Consider the following 25,757-nt stretch of genomic DNA (forward strand, 5'->3'; position numbering starts at 1 on the left):
TGAATATCTGTATACATAATATGAAGAAAAGCAGGTAAACTTGTTAAGATTACATATATAGATAAATTCCTGTTTTCTATATCCAATGAAATAATCAGGGATTTTGCTTTGCAATGGATGACATTTTGAAGGAATGTTAGGTTATGTTTGAGGGATTTATAGTCCATTAACCTCAAATATTAACATGTTTGAAAATTGAAAATTGAAATTTCTTTCTAGTGAAACTATCCGAAAAATTGAAAAAAAAACCCATCTCTGGTATATGTACAGCTGCCTGTTGTACAAAATAAAATGTCTACCTTGTAAACTAAAGACTATTTTAACAGACCATACATGTGTATAGTACTGTATACCCTATAATAATATGGGGAATATCAACAACTGGTAATATGAAAAATTGAACTAAAACCAAAAACCTGTCCAAATGAACATCTTCGGTTTATTTTCAATAGTTCTATAAAATTATAGTGTTGTACCTGAAAGAAAAGTTTAATAGTCAATGAATAAATAAGTCCACAGTCATATGTGAAAATGTGGTAAGACTGATAGACATAATTAAATATGCAAATCTTAAGCTTTTTTGCAGGCAGAAATAAAAATAAACTGACGCACAGAGATAGGCTAATAAATTAATTATCCTGACAACAACAAACAACACAAGTAAGGTTGATAATAACAATTTTTATTTATTTTATCACAGCTGGATTCAGAGGAAGACACAATCAATTCAAACACCATGGAAAACAATAAACTAATGTTTGGCTGAGTACCAAGTCTGATGTATTAGACCTTACTTATATGAGGACTACTTTTAAAATCACTTCAGCAGTCAAATGAAAGGAGATTCACAGGTATGTCACAAAATGTGAAAATCATATGTACTCTGATGCTGATCATTTCATTGTCAGGAGTCTAATCAGGTAAGAAACTACATGTACATTTAGACTGTTCCCGAGTACTCTGTTTTTCTGTATTGTGGAAACATCTTCAGGGAAATCTAAAATCATAGAAATGAAAAAATAACTACAAATACAAAATAACAAAAAATATTTTATGATGCTGTAATGTTGTTTTTTTTAACAGTCTGTACTTACATGCAACCATTTTAGGAAACAATTCTGCAATAAACATTTACTTACACTCTTACAGAGAATCTTAGTTTACACGCAGTTTTTTTAGGGTTCGTATCGCTAAATCCTAATTCTTATCAGTGCTAATATGATGTGCTTCTTTCGTTTTGTGATAAAATTCTCTATATATCTATACTTAGCGCAGACTCAGAGATGTACATATTAATGGCTATTACAAATTACCTCCCACGTAAATCCACTAGCATTGTAACCTATGTGCAAACACCATGTCTATTTCGCTGTGTTAAAATCGAAAAAAAATAATATACAAAACAGATATTCTTATTCTAATGCATTACAAAAAGAATTAATGCATTAGAGCTTGGAAAAATGTACAAAATTAAGATAAAATAAAATTCCATGAATACTCTTTTCATGTTAACGTCATTTTAAGATGTGATGTCAGACAAATAAAATTCTTAAGCTGAAGATTATTCTGTTAGGTTTATCAGGGACTAAACTTAACAGTCGCCCAGTCACCCAATGCAACCAGATTTTCGGCTTGGTGAATATATTTATCATCCTGTTCGCCCAGATGGCCACTGAAAATATTTGGCATTGAATCCCATGTCTACCCTTTCCCCCGCAATATAAACAAAAAACTGTTCCCAAACGGATACCCGATTGTCTAATCGAAGAGGGAAAATTAAACGGAGGATTACCTTAAACCAATAAGTTCATTTAAATAACCAAAACCCGGTCGGACAACTAAGTTTATGATGCGAAGTAACGATTTGACATATACCCCTTCTTTTTAAAACGTTTTCTTATGTCTCTTTTAAAGCTTCTGCGATTAATTCATTATTTTTTAGTGTTTTCGTTACACTGTTGAATCTGAATTGCCTATCATTACTAACCGGTTTTTGACAAAAACTTGTAAACACATCTTGTTCTTCATGAAAAAAACGAAACGCAAAATCTCGTAAATCAATATCAAAATATCTAGTATGCTAACCAATTTTCGATAAATAGTATTTGAATAATATTTTTGATCAACACTATTAAACGATGGCTTGGATTTAAATAGCATTTAATGATTCATAGAAACAGCCATATTGTCAACAGAAAGTTCAAATTAAAGGGAGACAATTTTGGTGGGAAATGTTCTAAAATCAGTTTTGTCAAATCTTATGATATATTTCTGGTGGCAATAATTCAAGTATTATAAAGTTATCACACATAATCTTTACCAGACTCAAACATTACATATAGATTACCTAAAACGGCTTTATTAGTAAATGAAAAGCAGTGTTCTCCCCAGGATTTTTGGATAGCACCAGGGTAACGCGTGTGGACTTCTTGGTGAAATATTTCATGCAATCAGTTGCGTCGCTTAGCTCTAGTTACTGTAGTTTTTATGTCTCTTGTTTTGTTTTATAACACTGTGGTACTGTGTTATGTAGACATTGATTCAGAAAATTATTGGTAAAAAAGAAGTAAATAAAAAAAACAGTTTGTATACTTTAATATTTTTTTAAAATAAATAAATTATGATTCATAATAAAATATTCATCTGAGTTTAAAGTAACTAAATCTTTTATAAAATCCAAAATCAATAATAATAAAAATATCATTCAAAAGAAAACAAAAATGTTCAATTTAAAAAACTTTCTAGTTTCTAGAAAAAAGTTGTTGTATGTGAAAGGATTCCTGTCATAAGAAGACTTGAAATTAACAAGAACAATTGCAAATATTGTTTTATTATTTGAACCAGTTTCTATCTTAGATTTTAATAAAAAGAAATTTTTCATAAATTTTAGAACATTTTGCCATAGATTTCATGTAAATATTAACCTTCCTTGTCTTTGGTGATAATCAAACATAGATACAGACTTAATACTGCCCTAAAATCTAAATCTTTATTTGTCATGAACCATTTAAAAAGAATTCCTAAATCTATAAATTTATCTTTGGTCTATAGATCTATAAGTAACCATATTCAATGTCAACAACTAAGTCTCCCTATTTTCCCGCCTAAATGAGGAAGTAGATATAAATAGATTTAACATGTGCTTATGGATAAAATTTGCAAGCTTACTTCTGTTATTCATTAATTATGGATATAGATATCCAGTTTGAAGGTACAGTCATGCATTTTATTTATAAAATATAATAGATTGCAATTAATTGTAAATAAACTTGAATATTCTATGTGAACTAACTGGGTCATGTGATATGTACAGACAGTTTGAAACCCGACTTACATGCAATAACAATGTCATAACAAAAGATGATATTGGCCATGGTTTAATCAGAGACATATAATACTATAATATAAGAATTGGGAAATGTATAGTTGTCCATTATACGTAATGAGCCACCATTATGATGTACAAAAAATGTTCCTATCAGTATCGGGTCAAGACACTGTTTGTGTACAAAGTATTTTCCGACTTGTCACAGGTCAGTGCTTGGGTGGAGAGTGAAGCCATAAAATAGTTATCTGTGATCATAAAGTTATGAACTCTTAATTAAAACACAAAAGAATCATGTTACAAGTGTTAATTACATCGATTAAATCCAATCAACAAGGTTAACCTCATAAGGTAAATCGATCACGTGGTGTAAACAATCTGTGTTGAACTGGTTTGAACTGGTCAAATTTCACCTGGAATTTTATACCGCACGGAAAAGATTTAACAAGTCGTTTAAAACTTTACCGATTTAGGATTGTTTTACCAGAAAATTTTAGCACCACGGAGAAAAATTATACATCGCGGTAAGAACGATACCACCACAGTAAAAAATTATACATCGCAGGCCCGCGGTCCTTTAAGGGCCTGGGGAGAACACTGAAAAGTACATATAAGTTTTATTTTATTAGTATAGAAATTGGTTGGGCCCCTAAAATTTCAACTGGGCCCCTGAAAAAAATATTTTTGGGGCCCAGCTGGCCCCTGGAGAAAAAGATTTAAGTTTAGTCCCTGTTTATATTCCAAATTTGGATAATATTGCATCAAAATTAAGTTTTGAGGTAGGTGTAGTTTAATTTTCTATTCTATTGCATTATTTGCACATTTATTGATTTCAGCAGGTCAACATGGCAGCACACTATTTACTTACGACATGTCAACTGTCGATTTAACAGTAAAGAGTAGCCAAAGAAAAACAAATGTTTGGATTGGGAATTTTGAGGATATAAGAAATAATTCATGCAAGCCATAGATTTATTGGAAATTTTTAGCTTCATCTTATATGGGGTGAAATAGAACAGCCACAAACATGGCACACTTTTCTTCTCTTCAGTTTTTTAAATTATCGTATAATTTGTCCAATTAGAATTGAAATGGGCCATGTGAAAATTTCCAACAAATCTATGGCTTGTATGAATTATTTATTAAATTTCTGGTGAATTGATATGTTAATTGTTGTTTATTTTTCCTTCTTTGTTCCATGGCTAATGGTAAAAGTAAAGAACCAATACTTTCTTGCTGAGTACTGAGAAAGGTGTTTAGATCCTCATACTGACGTCTTTTTGTGCATGTCTCATAGGCAATATGCTCATAAATCCTGTTATACTAACGTCATTATATATGCTGCATCTGATAGAAATCAACCTTATGCAAATAAATATCAATACATCTGTTAATCTATTTTGGGTTGACAAAAAAATCTCTACAGAAAGTCTGTAACTGTTTGAAAATTGAATTGTTATAAGAACCCTACAAACAGACAAAAATTCATCTTTTAATTTGTATCTAAATGTTCCAAAATCAATCAAAGACTTATACATGTACATGTATATGTGCACTTGCATAAGGTTGATTTCTATCTGACGCAGCTCATATGTTGTATTCTATAAACTGAAAACCTGTCGAAACTGAATCAATTCTTCAATCCCTCTAGTTTGGTTAAAATATTGTACAACCTTATTTTTTCATTCAATGATCTACAACTAAACTTACCAAATGTTTCTGGAAAACAAAGAAGGTTTGCAATCTCCCTTGGTGAGAAGTATCTCAGTTGTAATTTTCTCACTATGTCTATTTCTTTTTCTCCCCAATTCTTGTTATTTTTCTTTTCTACAGCCTCCATTTTCAACTGACATGCTCTAGTAACATCCTACAATCAAAGCACGAAAGCGCTGTAAAGGCAGTTAATTACAGGTTGTGTGTATTTTAAGTCCATTTATATCATTATCTTGCATAGTACAGTGTACTTATCAGAGGTGGCTTTCAGTATTTAAGATTTAGAGTTCTCTAATGATATTGAACAAGTTTTATGAATGTCATATTCTGAGCACTATATGAAGGCGATTGTTCTCACTTGTTTATGAACTAGTGCATTATGTCCAGTTTGTACCTTTTTTATCTATGTTTATAGTCAAATTAGTTATCAAAGGTACCAGGATTATAATTTAATACGCCAGATGTGTGTTTCGTCTACATAAGACTCATCAGTGACGTTCAGATCAAAATAGTAACAAAGCCAAACAAGAACAAAGTTGAAGAGCATTGAGGACCCAAAATTCCAAAAAGTTGTGCCAAATACGGCTAAGGTAATCTATTCCTTGGATAAGAAAATCCTTAGTTTTTTCATTGGCAATCATAACACATCTCCTTATTTATAAAATGATCTATATTCAACGACCTCAGGTACAAAAAAAATGTATGTAACTAAACTATGATGGGAAATCTTTGACTTCTTTCTTTTATATAAACTTTTGATTTGGTACCATAGAACTATGTAGAGTAAATGTACATTGCAACATGTCAACTCTTTCAACTCCAAGCAAAATTATATTTCCAAGCATAAAGTAATTTATGAATGAAAAAAGGAGTTCTTAATTAAGAAATAAACTGATTCGCTGAGCGCAGCTGGATACACCCGCAGAGGTCCAACCCTGAACAGCTGGGGCAAAAATGGACACAATATTCAAGCTTGATACAGGTCTGAATTTGGATTGTAATTAAATATTTGACATATTATAGTTTCTGAATAAATGTAGTCAATGAACTTGAAATCGGTTATATGAATTGAATTTATATTCAATTAAAGATTTCTTGCTGTTGTGCAATACACTGTGCTGTTGCGCAATACTTAATAAATCTGTTGCCACACTATAAACAAATAAAGTTCAATTTCTTCTCAATGTCATATTTGAAATTTATGAAAATCAATAGGGAGATTACGTCAATAGCTATAAATAATTCACCAAAGTTTCATGTGAACTGCTTAAAGCATTTTTGAGTTGTTGTCCAAAAACTGGAAAATCCCCCCTTTTTTAATGAATAAAACCCCATAACTCAGAAATGTAAAATCTAAAATTTATAAAATTCTAAAGGGAGCTTACGGATTGATAATTTAGTCTTAGATGCAAGATTTTTTTATCAGTTGTTAGTGGCTTTGAACTAGCTGTCAGTAACTGCGAGTACTCTCAGATCTGTACTTAGTGTCTTTTTGTTGTTAGGATGTACAACTACCCGACCACGTCCACTTGTATTTGTATTTATCCATCTGATGAGTTTAGCCTCTTTCAACTGATTTTTATAGTTCTTTCTTATATTGTACTGTTACACCACTGTCCCAGGTTAGGGGGAGGGTTGGGATCCCGCTAACATGTTTAAGCCCGCCACATTCTGTATGTACATGTTTGTGCCTGTCCCAAGTCAGGAGCCTGTAAAAGTGTAATTCAGTGGTTGTCGTTTGTTTATGTGTTGCATATTTGTTATATTTGTTCATTTTTTTTACATAAAATAGGCCGTTAGTTTTCTTGTTTGAATTGTTTTACATTGCCATTTCGGGGCCTTTTATAGCTGACTGTGCAGTATGGGCTTTGCTCATTGTTGAAGGCCGTACTGTGACCTATAGCTGTTAATTTCTGTGTCATTTGGTCTCTTGTGCATGTGTGGAGAGTTGTCTCATTGGCAATCATACCACATCTTCTTTTTTATATTTACATCAACAAATATAAAAAATTCACCAAAGTCAAGGTGAGACAACAAAACTTAGATGTAAGATCTCAGAAATTTTTTACAGGGTACGAGTTTTTCTCATTGTTGGAGATTGTACGGTGACAGTAACACCTGTAACTGCTTAAACCCATTTCTTATGCACTTTAGTTTGATAAACTCACTGAAAATCATACCACATCTCCTTATTTTTATATGCATTACAATTTACATGTGCATGTAATTGTAAATATATATATATCAGAACAAAATTCATTGCGTCACTTTTATTTATGCATCCTTTGGCACAATACAAGTTCTAAAATTACACAACATAAAACAACTAAATGTTATTTCAGATGAAAGTTTTGTTTCAGTTCCATTCATAGGATTTATTAGAATTTTGTATGTTTTGCCAAGTCCAATAATTCGCTCTATGTGACATAGAGACATAGTTGACTAAACCACCAGGTGTCGAACATTCAAGAATTTTCAGTGTTTCTGTTTTTATTTGATGAAAAGGTTGCCTGAGCTCTAGGAGCTTTAGGTTTTATCACGGGATATTCTGTGCTGTCAATAATAATCCAAGTCGTAGGAAACTTTAATTTGAAGTTGGATGGTGAAAAATACCTGACTAAACCACTAGATGGCCAAGTGTTAGCCTCACACCACTGTTTAGACATAAAAACAATCCATGTATACACAATGTTCTTAACACTAGATTCAATCTAGAATCTAGGCAGTTCAAAGTTGGTTGTATGATGCCTCAATTTCATCAAAGTCATAAAAAAACTGATTTTCAACTGACACCCTATCAATTTGAAAATATATGTATCTCAAACAATGTGCTGCTGGACCAAGTGTGGTCAAAACAAATAAAAATTTAGTATACAACTCTAAACCGGTATAAAAATGCATGGCTGTGTCACGTGTCTTCATTTCAAAATTCTCTGCTGAAAACATAGGTATTGATGGTGTTTGCGTAATTCCATCTGTGAAGCTCAACATTAGCTCGGCAGTTGGTGGTGGACAGTCATAAATCCTTTCTGCAGTATGAATGACTTCATCAGGAAAACCAACTTTACAATCAAAACTTTCCTCTAGATTTCTACTACAATATTCATCAAGTTTAGTTCTTTTGTTTTTACAGGAAACTGCCCTGATTTTTCTTTTTGCGGACGATTCAGTCTCTTGCTTGGTCCAGGAAAATAGGCTGGGAATGGCAGTAGACTTAAGTCTCTGTATGGTGGGTTTGCGCCCTGAAAAAGGTTATAAAACATTAGTGTTTTGATAATTAAATGAACTTCCATTAGCAATGTATACTTTGTACTACCTGGCGAAATATTAACTAGATTTATTCATTACAATCTGGATAAAACTATGTTTGCCTGATTCAATGTATGTTATGTAAATCCAAAGGACAAACAATGAGAGACTTATGCAACAAACGTACATTGTTTGTACCTAAATAACTATAATATAGATGAGAGCATGTCATTGTTTTGTTCCTGTTAACATTGTCATTGATATTTTTCAAGAAAGTCTATGAGGCATAGCTTATGCATTCCTGTCATTACTACATTAGCATAATTACTGCTAAAATAATTCTCAGTATGATATACCTCTTGTAAGAAATCATTATAATTGTAGCAATCACCAAAAAATCTCAAACAGATCACATTGAAACGTAATCCAAAAAATTATGACGTCTTGAATTACCCACCCCCTTTTATTCTAAAACGATAATTGCGGTTGTAAACAGGCTTTGGTTTATTCGCATGGCGATTACATATATAACTATATATTTCACAAAGAAAATAGAGTTTTACCATGAATAGTTTCCTGCACGTAGTCTTTTTCAGTAAAACGTGCCTTGCAAAAAACAGCTGATTGAGATGGACTCCACGATATCATCGTGTTCTCGTCCAATCTGCGTATGGGCCATAGCGTTGATCCAACTTTTCCTTCTTTTTAAGTCATTTGGAAATGCATGTCCTCCTCTTAAATGACATCCAGGTACACAACAACAAGTACTTGGCATCGTTAATTAAAAATATAACTGAAATAGTTGCACAGTGCAGAAACCGGAAGTAGAGGAACAGGATCCGCTACCACGGCGCCACCTATTCAGGAACGATAATTTGCTACTTTATATAACTGCGAAATTACAATAACGTTAGACAGGTTCACGTGCATAAACAGAAATGCGCTTTAAATTGTATAATATAATTCATGTTCAGTCGACCTTTCATTATTATATCAACGACTGAAATGATTTATAAACATCTAGATTGCAGATAACACTCGAAATTAACCCGAGCTCTTTCCACACGGAATTCAAATAATTCTAGTTTGTCAATCGGTTGACTGCTTATAATGCAAAATACTAATATATCAAAAGTTTTTAAAACTAACAAAACACAATGATCGTTTCTCTATTTCCCAATGTAAATGAAATGAAACAAAAAACATTTTATATCGCAATAAGAAGAGGAGAGAATTCAACATTTCCGGATCTACTTGGAGCCTAATGACCCCCCACGTAGATAAGTTGGATATCGCGGAAGGAAGGATTAACCCGGCAACTAGAAAGGCATTAAAGCACTGCCTTTAAAAATCCATTACAAGTATAATGTATAAAGCAACTTTAAATCATTAAACATATGCTTCAGTGATGAAAACTGGATATCAGAGATTCGCTTGACTGTATTGTCATAACTCTGATTTAGAACAAGAATATGTGTTCATAGCAACCATGTCCTGCTTGCACAATCCTATGTCCATGTTAAGTGAACCTTGAAATCTGGGTCAAAATTGTAATTTGTCATATAATTTTAAAAGTTCCACTCACATTAAACATGTGTACTTAGTGACTAGAGCTCGATGGTAAACAACCTTAGAATGTACTAATTTCAAATGACCACATTTCTATGTTCAGGTGAACCATATAGTTTGCATATAATTTTAAAAGTTCACATTAAAATGAACAAGTGAAGGCAAGGCATACAATAACAATGCAAATAGACCATGACTTAATTGTTTTAACAATTTTTTATATACTTTAAGGGTCATTAGGGTGGCGTTTCATGTGTGAGCAGCTGCCTGAATCCAGTCCTATGAATGACAATGAATTACAACAAAGTGATAATTTTCTTGTTACCTAAAAACAACATAATAATCAGCTTTGCTCAAATTGCTTTCTGTGTTACACTGATGTTGCCTACATGTATATTGTTAAATAACGCATTATTTGAATTAAAAGGGTTAAACAGGGAACTTTTGATTACCTCAGCCTCTGTAGACATCTGGATAATTGATCCTGCTCCCTCCATATAGTGACCATACCTGAAATCAGAAATCATTATTATTGCATTGACATAAAGAGTTCCCCCTAGAAATTCCAGTGTGTCAGATGAAAAATACTAATAAGACCTCTTTCCTATAATATGAATGGGCTTGCTTGATCTTTGTAGGAAAAAAAGAAATGTTTTATGTTTAACAACGGCCTAACAAAAATTTCTTCTTCATACACATATATAAACACCATAATAATTAATGTAAAAATTCCTATGTGGCTGAACCTTTCAGGGGCATTGCCTCATATTCTCCTCAAAACTGTATACCAAAAATACTTTTGCGTTGCCATACCATATAAAAGTGTTACATCATATATAAATACTTCTTCATAAGCACAAGTATTTTCCGAAAACTGTAAATTTGAAGAAAATGAGAAACAGGACAATTGTGTGTGATTGATGGCAATAACACACTGAAATATGGCCTGCCATACAATATCTATTGAATATACAGTTTGATTCATTCACAAGCATTCACTTTGAAAAATCACTAGGTTTTTTTCACCTTCAAAATTTATTTTTTAGTACTGTACAGATACATCTACATTTTCCTGAACCTACAATGGCTGCATTGTATTAGTTACTCAGTTAGTCTCATATTTTTAAATACCTGCTTTATGTTATATGATGAGAAAAATTTATATTCTAAAAATGTGTATATAAATCCATACAGTGTAAGTACTTTACAAGATGTGTGTAAAATATATCTGTCATATATACATGTATACAGGAATACAGGATGAAGTCCTCACAACAGCAGAAAATCAATATACATGTACAAAAAAATGTACTAGTAAATTCAAAATCTTTTCCATTTTATTTTTCATTTGTGCAGAAATTGGTTCCATTTTTTTCTTTTTTCTCCGGATTTTTCATTATTTCATTAAACATCATAAAAGGGAATATGATTTCCCACACTTTTTTTGTCTGATTATATGTACACAATGAACCAAAATACAATTTCCTGCAGTTTTGTATATCTGATTGCTGAAAAGTATGATAATGACATACATTAAGACAATGAATTCATCATAAAAAAAAATTTTTAATTCAAAACTTGTACCACAACCCTCTCAACTTTTTCTATCCATCGATTATGAAAGGGAGATTGGTTTATATTTATTGAACTATTTCTGTCAGTACTTCAGAGATGCAGTTCACATATAGCTATAGCTTGCAAGCAGACTTCTTCCTCTTTCAAAAGTAACACAGGCCTCCCACCAAAATATCAAGAACTGACTTACAGGCCCCTGCCTATTGAGTTTGATTAAAAGAAATAATCCTTTGCAAAATTAGTTAAGGCTTGATAACTATTAAGTATTATAAGCTCCTTTTTGGATTTGTAGTATTGTTGTGTTGCTACCTTACATCTTTTTATATACATTGAATCATATTACCTTTTGGTAAAGCAGATAGTTTTCCTTATACATGGAAACACAACATCCATTACAATAAACCTCTTCAGATCTTTGTCAGGTAATTTGTATTTGTTAAAGTATTCTGCCGACTGTTTCTCCAGAAAATGCTGCAGTTGTAGACATTTACCATGATAAACCTCTGTTTCATCATCCTGTCTCAACAACTGACTCTCATCCATTAATCTGTTTTCATTGTCACACATGCAACACAATTGTTTCAAATCATCTTCATTTGAATGTTTTTCTTCTTCTGTATCACATGAATGTTTGGTTTTTAATCTTTTAGCCAACACTTGGTCCTCATTTGTTTTCGAGCTATCACCTTCTCCATCATTATGACTGACAAACATCCAGTCTTCCTCTTCACATATATTTTTAGAACACCCAGTACATTCATCTAATTTGGATTCTGACATATTTTCACAGTCTGAGCTCTGTGATAGACTATTTGTTTCTTCTTTTTTGCTGGTGAGCATTGAGATCGTGTCAGGATTCGCTCCTTTGTCAGTATGGTAGCATCTCTTTTCTGTGTCACAAAGTATTTTGTACCTTAAGTAAGGTTGCACAACACTAGGTACTGAGTAACAAAGCTGTAAAACATGTATAAAAATAAATGAAAATTATAAAATATCATACAATTTGTTCATTGAAATTATTGTGTCTGATATTTTCGTTTGTTTCTTAATCACAAAAATGCCTGAAAATATTCCTTGTGTGAATGGTATGTAAAATTCAACCATACTGATTAGAAGGGAGCACTTATCATTCAACATGCAAATTTTACACCACTCAACTCGTTTATGCATTGAAATTGGCAAAAATAAACTTCCCTAGAAAATATCCTTGTTTGCAGTATAAATAAATAAAGTTTTCATTGGAGTAGACATATTTACTGGCAGGTATATTGCTGTCACATGGACATTCACCCCATATTTATATCTGTAAAAAATCAAAATGTTCAAAGTGTCTTGCAACTCTGTGATGGAAAAAAACAAAATTGTCAGTCAAAATAAAAAAACATTTCCTCAGGAAATCTGCCATAAAAAACCAATATTATGTATTGGATATCTGTTTTAATGATAGTGTCTCATTAGCCATTTTTATATTTATTACCTATTATTATATCTTACATATATTATAAACAATTCAATTGGGTAACACGTTATCACGTGACATAGAATAATTCAGTTAATTTTCATTTAATTGCAAGGAAGGACGGATAACCCTTAAAATTTACACCAGCAGTGAATAACCCTATTATTCACCATGAGTTATCTCGCATGAAAATGATGTCACAGGCGTAAGTAAACAAAATGGCAACGTTCACATTACAAGAAGTCCATTGAGTGACGAGGAAACAAGGCTTTGGACATGCATCTAGTGCCGATAATATCTTTTATAAACGGAACTTTTCAGGGCCATCAATTTTCTACAAAAAGATTCTACCTTTGTTATACATACAAGAAATTCTAAGACACAAATGTATTTTCGAACGTCAACTTGTGTTTGTTACTATAGTTATGATAGTGTCTCATAAGCTATTTTTATATTTATTACCTTTTGTCAGCTGAAATATCTATTTTTGATGAAAAAAATATGTAATTCTGTAAGGGCTATTCCATGTTAATCAATATTGTGGGTTAGCATAAATGGTATGTTAAACAGATGTAGTTCAGAAAGATCCAATTGTAACTGAAAATTGTGTAAAATATCTCTATTGCTTTAAAATAAATAATGAACAGAAAAGTAGGAATTACTGTCTGTAGATGCACATATCAAAAGGAATACATAGAAAAGAATTGCATTGTTAATTGTACTATTTAATTTTTAAAAATGAATTATCTATTGCTTACATTTTGACACTCATCATACTTTAAGTGATTAAGATGCAAAATAAAAGTAAGAACCTGTTCAGTATTTGACCATAAATAATTTGGATTAACTGGAAGTCTTTTGGCAATCATGTAGTACCTCAGTCTTGAGTTTGGTATCCCAAATTGTAATGGTGTCAACATGTATTCCTGTTGTAATAAGAAAACATGTACATTATAAGATGTGAAATTTTCCTTATTGATGACAGTGAATCATAATTATTTTTTTTTAAAACACTAAAAAGCATAAACATTGCTAGTAAAAACATTATTTTATTTTCAAGAGTGCACGAATAACAAATATGCAGTTATAACATAGGGGATTCAAAATTAAGAACTTACAAAATCTGTCTAATCGAACAAGGTCAAAATATATATATTAAAAAAATACCGAACACCAAGGTAAACTTAAAAGGGGGAAGTCCAGTAAACCTGACAAATTCAAACACTCCACTATATCAACCAACATTACAAATGGAAAACAATTGTCATATCCTGACTTGGTACAGACAACATTACAAATGGAAAACAATTGTCATATCCTGACTTGGTACAGACAACATTACAAATGGAAAACAATTGTCATATCCTGACTTGGTACAGACAACATTACAAATGGAAAACAATTGTCATATCCTGACTTGGTACAGACAACATTACAAATGGAAAACAATTGTCATATCCTGACTTGGTACAGACATTTTCCAAAGAATGATATTGAAACATATAGTAAAGAAACATGATACAAGCTACCATACAATATAATGGTTTTCCTGTGGTTTGCCAGTTAAGCCATGAGGTAAGCCTAATAAAAATTAAAATATTTTCATTTTATACTCGATGGAATGATGCTGCTAAACCATGGTGCCTTTAGAAGAATGTTTTAACTGTAATGCTTTAATTGACTGCTGTGATTACTATGCTAACTTTTACTTTATTGTGAAATTTTGATAATAGTTTAGGGTGGGGTAAACATGGAAATAAGCTTAACTTAAACATGATTCATCAGAACAGTCTTAATGATGATGAGATGAAGAACAACAATAAAAGCCCTGTTCCTTTGCTTTTTTATTTGCGTGTATTTTGCTGTGCATGTACTGATTTTGTGTCATGGATGGGTACACCATATCCTTTGTTTTTCTATTAATAACTATCGAATGATTGGCGCAAAGAACCTGTGGATGGTAGATCACAAGCTTATTACCTGTAAATGATTAGCACAAAGAACCTGTGGATGGTAGAACACAAGCTTATTACCTGTATATGATTGGCACAAAGAACCTGTGGATGGTAGAACACAAGCTTATTACCTGTAAATGATTGGCACAAAGAACCTGTGGATGGTAGAACACAAGCTTATTACCTGTAAATGATTGGCACAAAGAACCTGTGGATGGTAGAACACAAGCTTATTACCTGTAAATGATTGGCACAAAGAACCTGTGGATAGTTGAACACAAGCTTATTACCTGTATATGATTGGCACAAAGAACCTGTGGATGGTAGAACACAAGCTTATTACCTGTAAATGATTGGCACAAAGAACCTGTGGATGGTAGAACACAAGCTTATTACCTGTAAATGATTGGCACAAAGAACCTGTGGATGGTAGAACACAAGCTTATTACCTGTAAATGATTGGCACAAAGAACCTGTGGATGGTAGAACACAAGCTTATTACCTGTAAATGATTGGCACATAGAACCTGTGGATGGTAGAACACAAGCTTATTACCTGTAAATGATTGGCACAAAGAACCTGTGGATAGTAGAACACAAGCTTATTACCTGTAAATGAAATTGACATTTCTGTAAAGCTTTGATAAGCAAGTCTCGAGTTTGTGACTCTTCAAATCCTTTCACATTTTCTACAAGAATGTATGATGGACAATGTGTCAGTCTGAAACAAATAAATTAAATTTCTCTTCAGCTTTATATAAATCAAGTCAAAAATCACTCCTAATCAACATGATGGAAATACATATATTTGATAAAATTTGGAGTGTGGAACTATTACATGTATATGCATTTATATAGATAAATATATCATGTATATATGTGTAACACATTTCTTTGTACAATGAATATTTGTGAAATGAAATATACTCGAATATAATAATAACATTAAAAGTTCCAATTTTATTGCACCAGATGTACATTTCAGCAATTATATCTTTTCATGGTTAATGCACAACTAATTTAATTTTATGTTATGACAAAACATATCACAAAATCAAACAATGTTTAGTTATCTATTTTTTTTTTTAAATCAGTGCAAGATGGCTTTTTGTATTGTTGGGTTGATATCACTAACATTTTAATCACACATCTTTTCAATATTATATCTATTTGCAATGCTTAAAATCTATTGTAATGTAATATACAATTAGATTAAACTACTTGCAGTAGCAGATCTTATATGTGACACCAGATTAAATCAGTACAGAACTCACTGTGGTAAGAGATCTAATACATTGCAGTAAAGAAAAAGATTAAACTCACTGAGGTTACAAAATGACATTGTGTAATAGATCTGATACATTGCAGGTAAAGAAAAAGATTAAACTCAATGAGGTAAAAGATCTGAAATGTAGCCGGTGAAGAAAAAGATTAAACTCACTGAGGTAACAGATCTAATAGATGAAGAAATGATTTTGTCCTGAGATCATCAATATCTAGTTTTTTTCCAACTCTAGTGAATGGCTGACAAGGAGGACTCATTAGTATCATGTCAATTTTCATTCGATCAATCTGTGTTACTGTCAGTTTCTACAAAGATGGGATGACAATTATTACAGTGTTTTTATCACTGACTTATTCTAAGTTAATTTGCATATTTTTTTCTGACATGAGCATAAAGTTGATATAATTGATTATTTACGGTAAAAACCAATTGAAAATTTTCTTCTTAACTTATCTCTCAATTGCATGCACAGTGTACCAGTTTTATTCACTTACAAGGACAGTAACTCATATCAAAACTAGTTTTAGTCTCAAGGTGTCAGAATAGAATATGAATGATGGGACTTACCTCTAATTGGTAGTCATTGTATTATGCACCACCTCTAAGTGCTACAGTATTGTATTATGTATAACCTGTTAGTACTTTCATATTGTATTATCTCTAGGTTCTACAGTGTTGTATTATGTATTATCTCTAAGTGCTTTAGTATTGAATTATCTCTAGGTTCTACAGTATTGTATCAGTGTTCTCCCCAGGATTTTTGGATAGCACCAGGGTAACGCGTGTGGACTGCTTGATGAAATGATTCATACAATCAGTTGTGTCCCATCGCATCGCAGCGCTTAGCTATATTTCTAGTAACTGTAGTTTTTATGTCTCCTGTTTTGTTTTAATGCTGTGGTACTGTGTTATGTAGACATTGAAAATTATTGGTAAAAAAGAAGTAAATAAATAAACAGTTTGACATGTATACTTTAATATTTTTTAAAAAGTAAATAAAACATGATACATTACAAAATATTCATCTAAATTTAAAGTTATTAAATCTTTTATAAAATCAATGATCAAGAAGAATAAAATATCATTCAAAAGAGAACAAAAATGTTCAATTTAAAAAAACTTTCTTATTTCTAGAAGGAAAGATGTTGTATTGTGAAAGGATTCCTGTCATAAGGAGATATAAAATTAACAAGAATAAATATTGTATTATTATTTGAACCAGTTTCTATCTTAAATTTTAATAAAAAGAAATTTTTCATAAATTTCAAAACATTTTGCCTTAGATTTCATGTAAATATTAACTTTTCTTGTCTTTAGTGATAATCAAACATAGATACAGACTTAATACTGCACTGAAATCTAAATCTTTTTTTGTCATGATCCATTTAAAAAGAATTCCTAAATCTATAAATTTATCCTAGTTCTATAGATCTATAAGTAACCCTATTCAATGTCAACAACTAAGTCTCCCTATTTTCCCGCCTAAATGACAGGAAGTAGATATAAATAGATTTAACATGTGCTTATGGATAAAATTTGCAAATCACTTCTGTTATTCATTAATTATCATATGGATATAGATATCCAGTTTGAAGGTACAGTCATGCATTATTTATAAAATAGAATAGATTGCAGTTAATTGTAAATAATCTTGGGTATTCTATGTGAACTAACTGGGTCATGTGATCCGTCCCCTTTGAATTACTTGTTGACAGATACTATGATAGTTTGAAACCGGAATATCATGCAATATAAACTATGTCAAAATTAAAGATAATTTGGCCATAGTTTAATCAGAGACATATAATACTATTATAGAAGTATTGAGAAGTGTTTAATGGTCAATTATACGTAATGAGCCAACTTTATAATGTACAAAATGTGTACCGTAGCAAAATGTGTTCCGTCATACAACTATCGGGTCAACACGTTTTGTGTACAAAGTATTTGCGGACTTGTCAGGTGGTGAGAGTAGCCATAAAATAGTTATCTTCGATCATAAAGTTATGATCTCTTAATTAAAACACAAAAGAATCGTTTTACAAGTGTTAATTACATCGATTAAATCCAATCAACAAAGGTTAACCTCATAAAGGTAAATCGATCACGTGGTGTTAACAATCTGAACTGGTTTGAACTGGTCAAATTTCACCTGGAATTTTATACCGCACGGAAAAGATTTAACAAGTCATTGAAAACTTTACCGATTTTCGATTTTTTAACTGAAAATTTTAGCACCACGGAGAAATATAATACATCGCGATAAGAACGATACCACCACAGTAAAAAATTATACATTGCGGGCCCGCGGTCCTTTAAGGCCCTTGGGAGAACACTGATTGTATTGTGTACTGCCTCTAAGTGCAACAGTATTGTATCATGTATTACCAGTAGGTGCTTTCATATTGTATTATCTCTAGGTTCTACAGTGTTGTATTATGTATTATCTCTAAGTGCTTTAGTATTGAATTATCTCTAGGTTCTACAGTATTGTATTGTGTACTGCCTCTAAGTGCTACAGTATTGTATTATGTATTATTTCGATGTGCTACAGTATTGTATAAATGTATTATTTCTATGTGCTACAGTATTGTATTATGTATCATCTCTAGGTGCTACGGCACAGCTACAGCATTGTATTATGTATTATCTCTATGTGCTACAGTATTGTATCATGTATTATCTCTATGTGCTACAGTATTGTATCATGTATTATCTCTATGTGCTACAATATTGTATTATGTATTATCTCTAAGTAATACAATATTGTATTATGTATTATCTCTAAGTACTAGAGTATTGTATCATAAAGTACCTATATGTGTTTCAGCATTGTATTACCTCTATGCCATTTTCTATAAGGTATGTTCCCTTGAAGTTATGTCTGTAAATCTTGTTTGCTGTTGTATTAACATCTATTGCTGCTACCACTTCATATTTGATGCCACTGTCTGTAAAGATATATTCATAGTTTTGTATAAATTGTATGAATCAGAACTGAAAATATTAATAGAAAAAATAGAAATCAAAAGTCAGTCTGGACTAGTCCACTGAAACTAATCAGTTTACAGGAAAGAATTATACATCATTTAAAATACTACAATAGATTAAAATGCAAACAAAATTATTAATGAATAAAACACTACACAGGAAATTAAAACCAAAGACTAAACAACACAGACAACATCTAAATAAGACAGTTATCTTGGGTGCTCCTAGCTGCAAAATTTTCCTGCATTTGCAGACCACAGATCTATGGTTCACAAATACAGAAAAATATACCAAGGAGACAAGGACCATATTTCTATGGTTTCACAAATACAGTAAAATATACCAAGGACCATAAGAGGTAGGAGGATCCAAAGGGGTATAACGTCTCTGATCCATTTTGTCACCTTGTCCATTCAACATACCTGCCAACATTTCAAAATGCCTATGGTGGTTTTTTGTGTAAGATTATTCTTATAGTCGGTGCATTCCATTTGCGTGCAAAAATCATTACGTTTGTGCGCATTACCATTACATTTGTGTGCAAAAATCATTACGTTTGTGCGCAGCTTTTGATAATATTTGCGTGCATTCTTTTACAGGTAAACTCCGGTAAATACAGGTAGATATACTCATTTATTTATTTAACTGTTTTCAAGCAGGATAAGTCCATTTTATTGTGCACAAGCACTTAGTCCTGGAAATATATATACCGATAAAAATGTAAAAACATAGGAAATCTAAAGATTAAAAGTACTGATTTTACATGTCCTAGCATGCACAAAAATACATGGATGTGCTGAATAAAATTGCTTATTCAAGTGAGCATGGAATGATTCTGGGCCGTTTGAATTAATGATTCCGAGCCGTTTGTAGAACGCCTGTATTCTGCTGACGGTAGTGATGCCCACCTTAGGAAATGGGGAATCTGGTGAAATACCTTTGCAATTATCTACGGTGCATCTCCATGAAATATCCCCCGACTTAAGTGTTCTGTCGATATGGAAAGTAAATACATCGCACACAAAGGATTTTTCCTCAGATTTTTTTCTTACATACGAAACTTCATGTGTGTGCCTTGACGCGATTTTACAAACTGACTTAAATCATTTATCAAATGGCTATAATGTAAAATTATAAAACTATATACTCTGGCAATAAAGTTACAGCTATTACGGGATTTCTCACGATCACTGTATAATTTTTAGAATTTAATATGAAAAATATATAATTCAAATTACAAATAGAATATGTTCAAAATTCATATTAACTATAGACATATTCATTATGAATTATCTTGATTTTACCTGTGTTACCTGTAAAATGAATGCACACAAATGTAATCAAAAGCTGCATGCAAACATAAAAAGTAATCCCCAAATGCGCGCAAATGTAATGGGCTCCTTATAGAACTACAACCCTTGAAAGGGGCCTTCAAGTTGTTAATTTCTATGTCATTTGGTCTCTTGTGGAGAGTTGTCTCATTGGCAATCATACCACATCTTCTTTTTTATATTCAAATTTATTTTAAAGTTGATTTTTTGCTTCTTCATACTTTTATAATCCTATAGCCATGGTAAAATTGATTGTTTTGTTTTAAATTGTGGACAAAATTGCTCTTTCAAAATTTAGATTTGGGTGCTTTCATGGGTGAAATCCCCCACAAATAGTGACAGTTAGCAGATATGATTCAACAGTATTTGTACTCAGTCACTTCAGAAAAGTTCAAACATATTTGTTACATTTCAATGATGAAATGTGATAAAGCAGTGGCTTTTCTTTCAAAGGAAATAATATAAACTTAAACAATCTTACTAAAAGATGATTTGCTGTAGGAATTATAAATATGACCAAAAAGGGGGATGGCACCAAAAATTTCTACAAAAAGAGCACTTACACACAAATTATTGTCCAGAAACTACAAAAATGCTTGTTTTTGGCCCCTTTTTGGTCCCTAATTCCTAAACTGTTGGTACCATCACCCCCAAAATCAATCACAACCTTCCTTTTGTGGTATTGAACCTTCTGGTAAAAATTCATAGAGATCCATTCACTAAAACTAAAGTTATTGTCCGAAAACCAAATGTGTCTTCGGACGACAACGCCGACATCATAGCATTATACGACGCAAAAAATGTTTTGCGGTCGTATAAAAAATAATTTACCTATACAAGTAAATAAAATACACTTGTATAAGTATCATACAAATTTACTTATATAAGTATATTAATATTTACTTCTTCAAGTAAATATTAATATACTTATATTTACTTCTTCAAGTAAAAATTACTTTTACAAGTAGTACCCCTGACTGCAGTACAGGTAAGTGTACTGCCAACTATTTCTAAATTTTATGAGCGAGCAATTCACGATCAACTAGTAGAATTTCTAAATTTTCATTTTAATCCCCTTTAGTCAGCTTTTCGTTCTGGTTTCAGTTGTCAAACAGTGTTACTAAAAATTATAGAAGATTGAAAAAAAGCTCTTGATTAACATGATTAATATAAATATATTGCGGCCATCCTAATGGATCTATCAAAAGCCTTTGACTGTTTGCCCCACGATTTACTTTTATTTAAATCGGAGGCTTATGACGTTTCTGATAGCTTGTTTAAGTTATTTAAAAGTTACCTGGAAAATAGAAGGCAACTTATAAAGATTAGCAACACTTACAGTGACTGGGAAATATTATTAAAGGGGGTCCCCCAAGGGTCAATTCTTGGACCAGTGTTGTTTAATGTCTTCATCAACAATATTTTCTACTGTGTTCAAGACAGTATGATTTATAACTATGCAGATAACAATACCCTGTCTTACTGTGACAATAATGTAGATAATTTAGTTAAAACACTTGACAATGACAGTTCAAAAATGAAAAAATGGTTTTCACAAAATTTAATGAAAGGGAATGCAGACAAGTTCCAGGCCATTGCTATTGGGAAAAACAGTGGTTCCCAAGGCTTTGAGAACTCAACTGGACATTTGGTCCAGTAAACCATTCTTTTTCACTGGACCACTCTTTTTACAGGACATTTATACATAAGATTTGGACAAAACTAAAAATTTTACTGGTCATTTGGTCCAGTAATCCATATCACTTAACTGGACCAAACCAATTTTTACTGGACTTTGCCCAATATCAGGCAACCTTGGGAATGACTGGAAAAAAACAAAAAATTAGAATTAAACTTTTGATTTAGAAGGCAATAATATTTCATGTGATGAAGATGTTTAACTCCTTGGTGTAATGATAGACTCTGAACTAAATTTTGATAAACATATCTCACAAATCTGTAAAAAACCTTCAAGACAACTTAACATTCTTAAATGTATTGGCAAATATTTAAACAGGTTGGGACATCTAACAGCTTACTACTTTTTCATTCTTTCAAAATTTAATTATTGTGTGGTAATTTGGCATTTCTGCAGTGAATAAATACACAAAAATTTTAAAAATTTGGGAAAGAGCTCTCCGTTTCATATATGAGGAATATACATGAATAAGCAGCTATGAAAGTTTACTTTTGACTTCTAAATTGCCATCTTTAAAAATTCGCAGACTCAGAACCATTGGAATTGAAACATTTAAAAATGTACACAAGAAAAGTCCAAGTTATCTTCATGACTTAATAAATATCACAAGAGTGCACACGCTGAAATGTCTCGCCTTCTTTACTAATCATTGATATTATGTTGATAGTCCTAAATATAAAGCTTTATTACAACTGTCACATAAACTTAACATTAACCAAGTAAACTAAACATTGACCAATGAACCATGAAAATGAGGTCAAGGTCAGATGAACCATGCTAGGCAGGCATGTACAGCTAACAATTCTTCCATACAACAAATGTAGTTGACCTATTGCTTATAGTTTAAGAAAAACAGACCAAAACACAAAAACTTAACACTGAGCAATGAACCTTGAAAATGAGGTCAAGGTCAAATAAAACCTGCGTGACTGACATATAGATCATAAAATATTTCCATACACCAAATATAGTTGAACTATTGCATATAGTATTAGAAAAAATGACCAAAACTCAAAAACTTAACTTTGACCACTGAACCATGAAAATGAGGTCAAGGTCAGATGACACCTGCCAGCTAGACATGTACACCTTACAATCATTCCATACACCAAATATCATGAATATAGTAGACCTATTGCAAACAGTATATATAAGAAAAACAGACCAAAACACAAAAACTTAACTACATGTATAACCACTGAACCATGAAAATGAGGTCAAGGTCAGATGACACCTGCCAGTTGGACATGTACACCTTACAGTCCTTCCATACACCGAATATACTAGACCTATTGCTTATAGTATCTGAGATATGGACTTGACCACCAAAACTTAACCTTGTTCACTGATCCATATATCTACTAAATAAGGACATTGGACATGTGACTGACCACCAAAACTTAACCTTGTTCACTGATCCATGAAATGAGGTCAAGGTCAAGTGAAAACTGTCTGATGGGCATGAGGACCTTGCAAGGTATGCACATACTAAATATAGTTATCCTATTACTTATAATAAGAGAGAATTTAACATTACAAAAAATCTTAACTTTTTTTTCAAGTAGTCACTGAACCATGAAAATGAGGTCAAGGACATTGGACATGTGACTGACGGAAACTTCGTAACATGAGGCATCCATATACAAAGTATGAAGCATCCAGATCTTTCACCTTCTAAAATATAAAGCTTTTAAGAAGTTAGCAAACGATGCTGCTGCTGCCGCCGCATCACTATCCCTATGTCAAGCTTTCTGCGACAAAAGTCGCAGGCTGGACAAAAACTAACGATATAATTTTTGATCCAAGGATACAGCTGATATACCGAGAGTAAATACTACAAAATATGGGCTAAAATCGTTCCGTTATACATTGCAGTGCTGCACAATTATGGAATGAGCTGCCAAACCAAATCAGACAGGAAACTTCTTTAATTCAATTTTCCAATTTAATACAGACCTAGAATGACAGTAATGCATGCAAGAAAATTTTGTGCTTTATGATTTGAGTTTTGCTTGGCTTTTTTGCTGCTTTTTATGCTTAATTAGTTTGCTTTGGTTTTATAATCTATCTGCATGAACAGTATTATTTTATTTTGCTTATGTGCTTGACTGCTTGCTGTCTTATGTCTTATTATACATGTATGTTTGTCTGCATGTCATTTTGTTTGTGTGTATGTATAATAATGTCGATTTGAAAGGCTCACTACAGCTTGTGTTACTTTGTTTGCAATATATCGACAATAAATAAAACTTTGATTTGATTTGATTTGACAGGTAGTTAACAGGTAAGGTAAATCTGGGATCCTAAACCTGTACTGGATCAGCCTTACTGGTCCAAGTACACAGTTATAGTCCTTTGATTTTCATTGTCCACAAATATAGTCCCTAGTGTGGACAGTGTGTTACATGTACTTGCCATTTTTTTTATACCCCTTCCAAATTTATTTCTCCATGTTTTATGCCTGAAATAGCAAGAAGGGGGATGAAATTACACTGTAAAAAAATTTGGGTCATGAATTTTAAGGTAAAGTAGTGATTTGGTCAAGCTGAAAAAGGTTAAATATTAGCACTTCGGAAGCTGTCAAGAGATTTCAAGACCCCCTTAACATAAAATTGTCCATATTTTGAGTTAGAGCCAATGAAGTTTTCTATAATTTTGATATAATTTGTCCCAAAAGTAGTACAACACACTGTGAAAATATTATTGAGAAAGCGCAGGTGGGATTTTTTTAATTATCATTTATTGTCTAAAAGAAATGCACTACGAAATAACTGTGTACTCGGACCTATACTACTCAATAAACATGATAAAGACTAAAGTAAACCATTGGACCAATATTTAAGCTAACCGAACCTTGTAGTGCACAATGCATTCCTCCTATACCACTATAAAGTTCCAAAACTCTCATTATTTCTGCATGTTCTGTCATTTTCAATAATTTCTACAAAATCATTGAAAATGCGATTTTTTTTAAACCGGAAATACCAGTTTCATTCTAAATTTGAATGCAAACTGGACGAGACGGATTTATCAACTTCCGAAGCAAGCCGAACTTTCCCGAAGTCTTGCGTTTATTGATTGCCTATTTTATGAGCTTCGGTCCTTGCTTGGAAGTTGGGATCTAAAAGTCATATAATAAGATGTGGTATGAGTGCCAATGAGACAACTCTCCATCCAAGTCACAATTTATAAAAGTAAACCGTTATATAGGTCAAAGTACGGCCTTCAACACGGAGCCTTGGCTGACACCGAACAGCAAGTTATAAAGGGCCCCCAAAATTACTAGCGTAAAACCATTCAAACAGGAAAACCAACGGTCTGATCTATATAAAAAACGAGAAACGAGAAACACTTATGAACCACATCAACAAACGACAACCACTGAACATCAGGTTCCTTCCTGACTTAGGACAGGTGCAAACAAATGCAGCGGCGGGTTTTAAACGTTTTAATAGGCGCCAACCTTCACCCTACCTGAAACAATAGTGTAACATCACAACATAGAAAGACACACTATAAAATATCAATTGAAATGAATTAACTTAATCAAAAGACATACATAACAAAAACAAGTAAACATACACTGAACGAATAAATTTTATCTATG

The 25,757-nt window shown here is 32.2% G+C and overlaps 2 protein-coding genes and 1 long non-coding RNA gene across 5 annotated transcripts in view; 1 reads left to right on the forward strand and 2 right to left on the reverse strand.

The window, feature by feature from the left end:
• Positions 1 to 25,757, forward strand: part of LOC127705870 (3-oxoacyl-[acyl-carrier-protein] synthase, mitochondrial-like) — a 273,875-nt gene that overhangs the window by 73,497 nt on the left and 174,621 nt on the right. The gene's annotated exons all lie outside the window — the stretch shown is intronic.
• LOC127705867 (tRNA (cytosine(38)-C(5))-methyltransferase-like) lies at positions 662 to 25,142 on the reverse strand. Its single transcript, XM_052210220.1, has 9 exons — positions 25,004 to 25,142; positions 18,971 to 19,080; positions 16,286 to 16,434; positions 15,454 to 15,565; positions 13,703 to 13,816; positions 11,775 to 12,385; positions 10,309 to 10,366; positions 5,036 to 5,192; positions 662 to 997 (listed from the first exon to the last, which is right to left on the reverse strand). Exons 1-9 carry the CDS (start codon positions 25,077 to 25,079, stop codon positions 894 to 896), a joined length of 1,491 nt encoding a protein of 496 aa, XP_052066180.1. The 5' UTR covers positions 25,080 to 25,142; the 3' UTR covers positions 662 to 893.
• Positions 7,036 to 9,275, reverse strand: LOC127705890 (uncharacterized). The gene is made up of 2 exons (XR_007984082.1): positions 8,851 to 9,275; positions 7,036 to 8,280 (listed from the first exon to the last, which is right to left on the reverse strand). It is a non-coding gene; the product is annotated as an uncharacterized LOC127705890 (long non-coding RNA).

Source organism: Mytilus californianus, unplaced genomic scaffold, assembly GCF_021869535.1.
Source record: "Mytilus californianus isolate M0D057914Y unplaced genomic scaffold, xbMytCali1.0.p SCAF_6, whole genome shotgun sequence".
In the NCBI taxonomy this organism is placed as follows: Eukaryota; Metazoa; Mollusca; class Bivalvia; order Mytilida; family Mytilidae; genus Mytilus; species Mytilus californianus.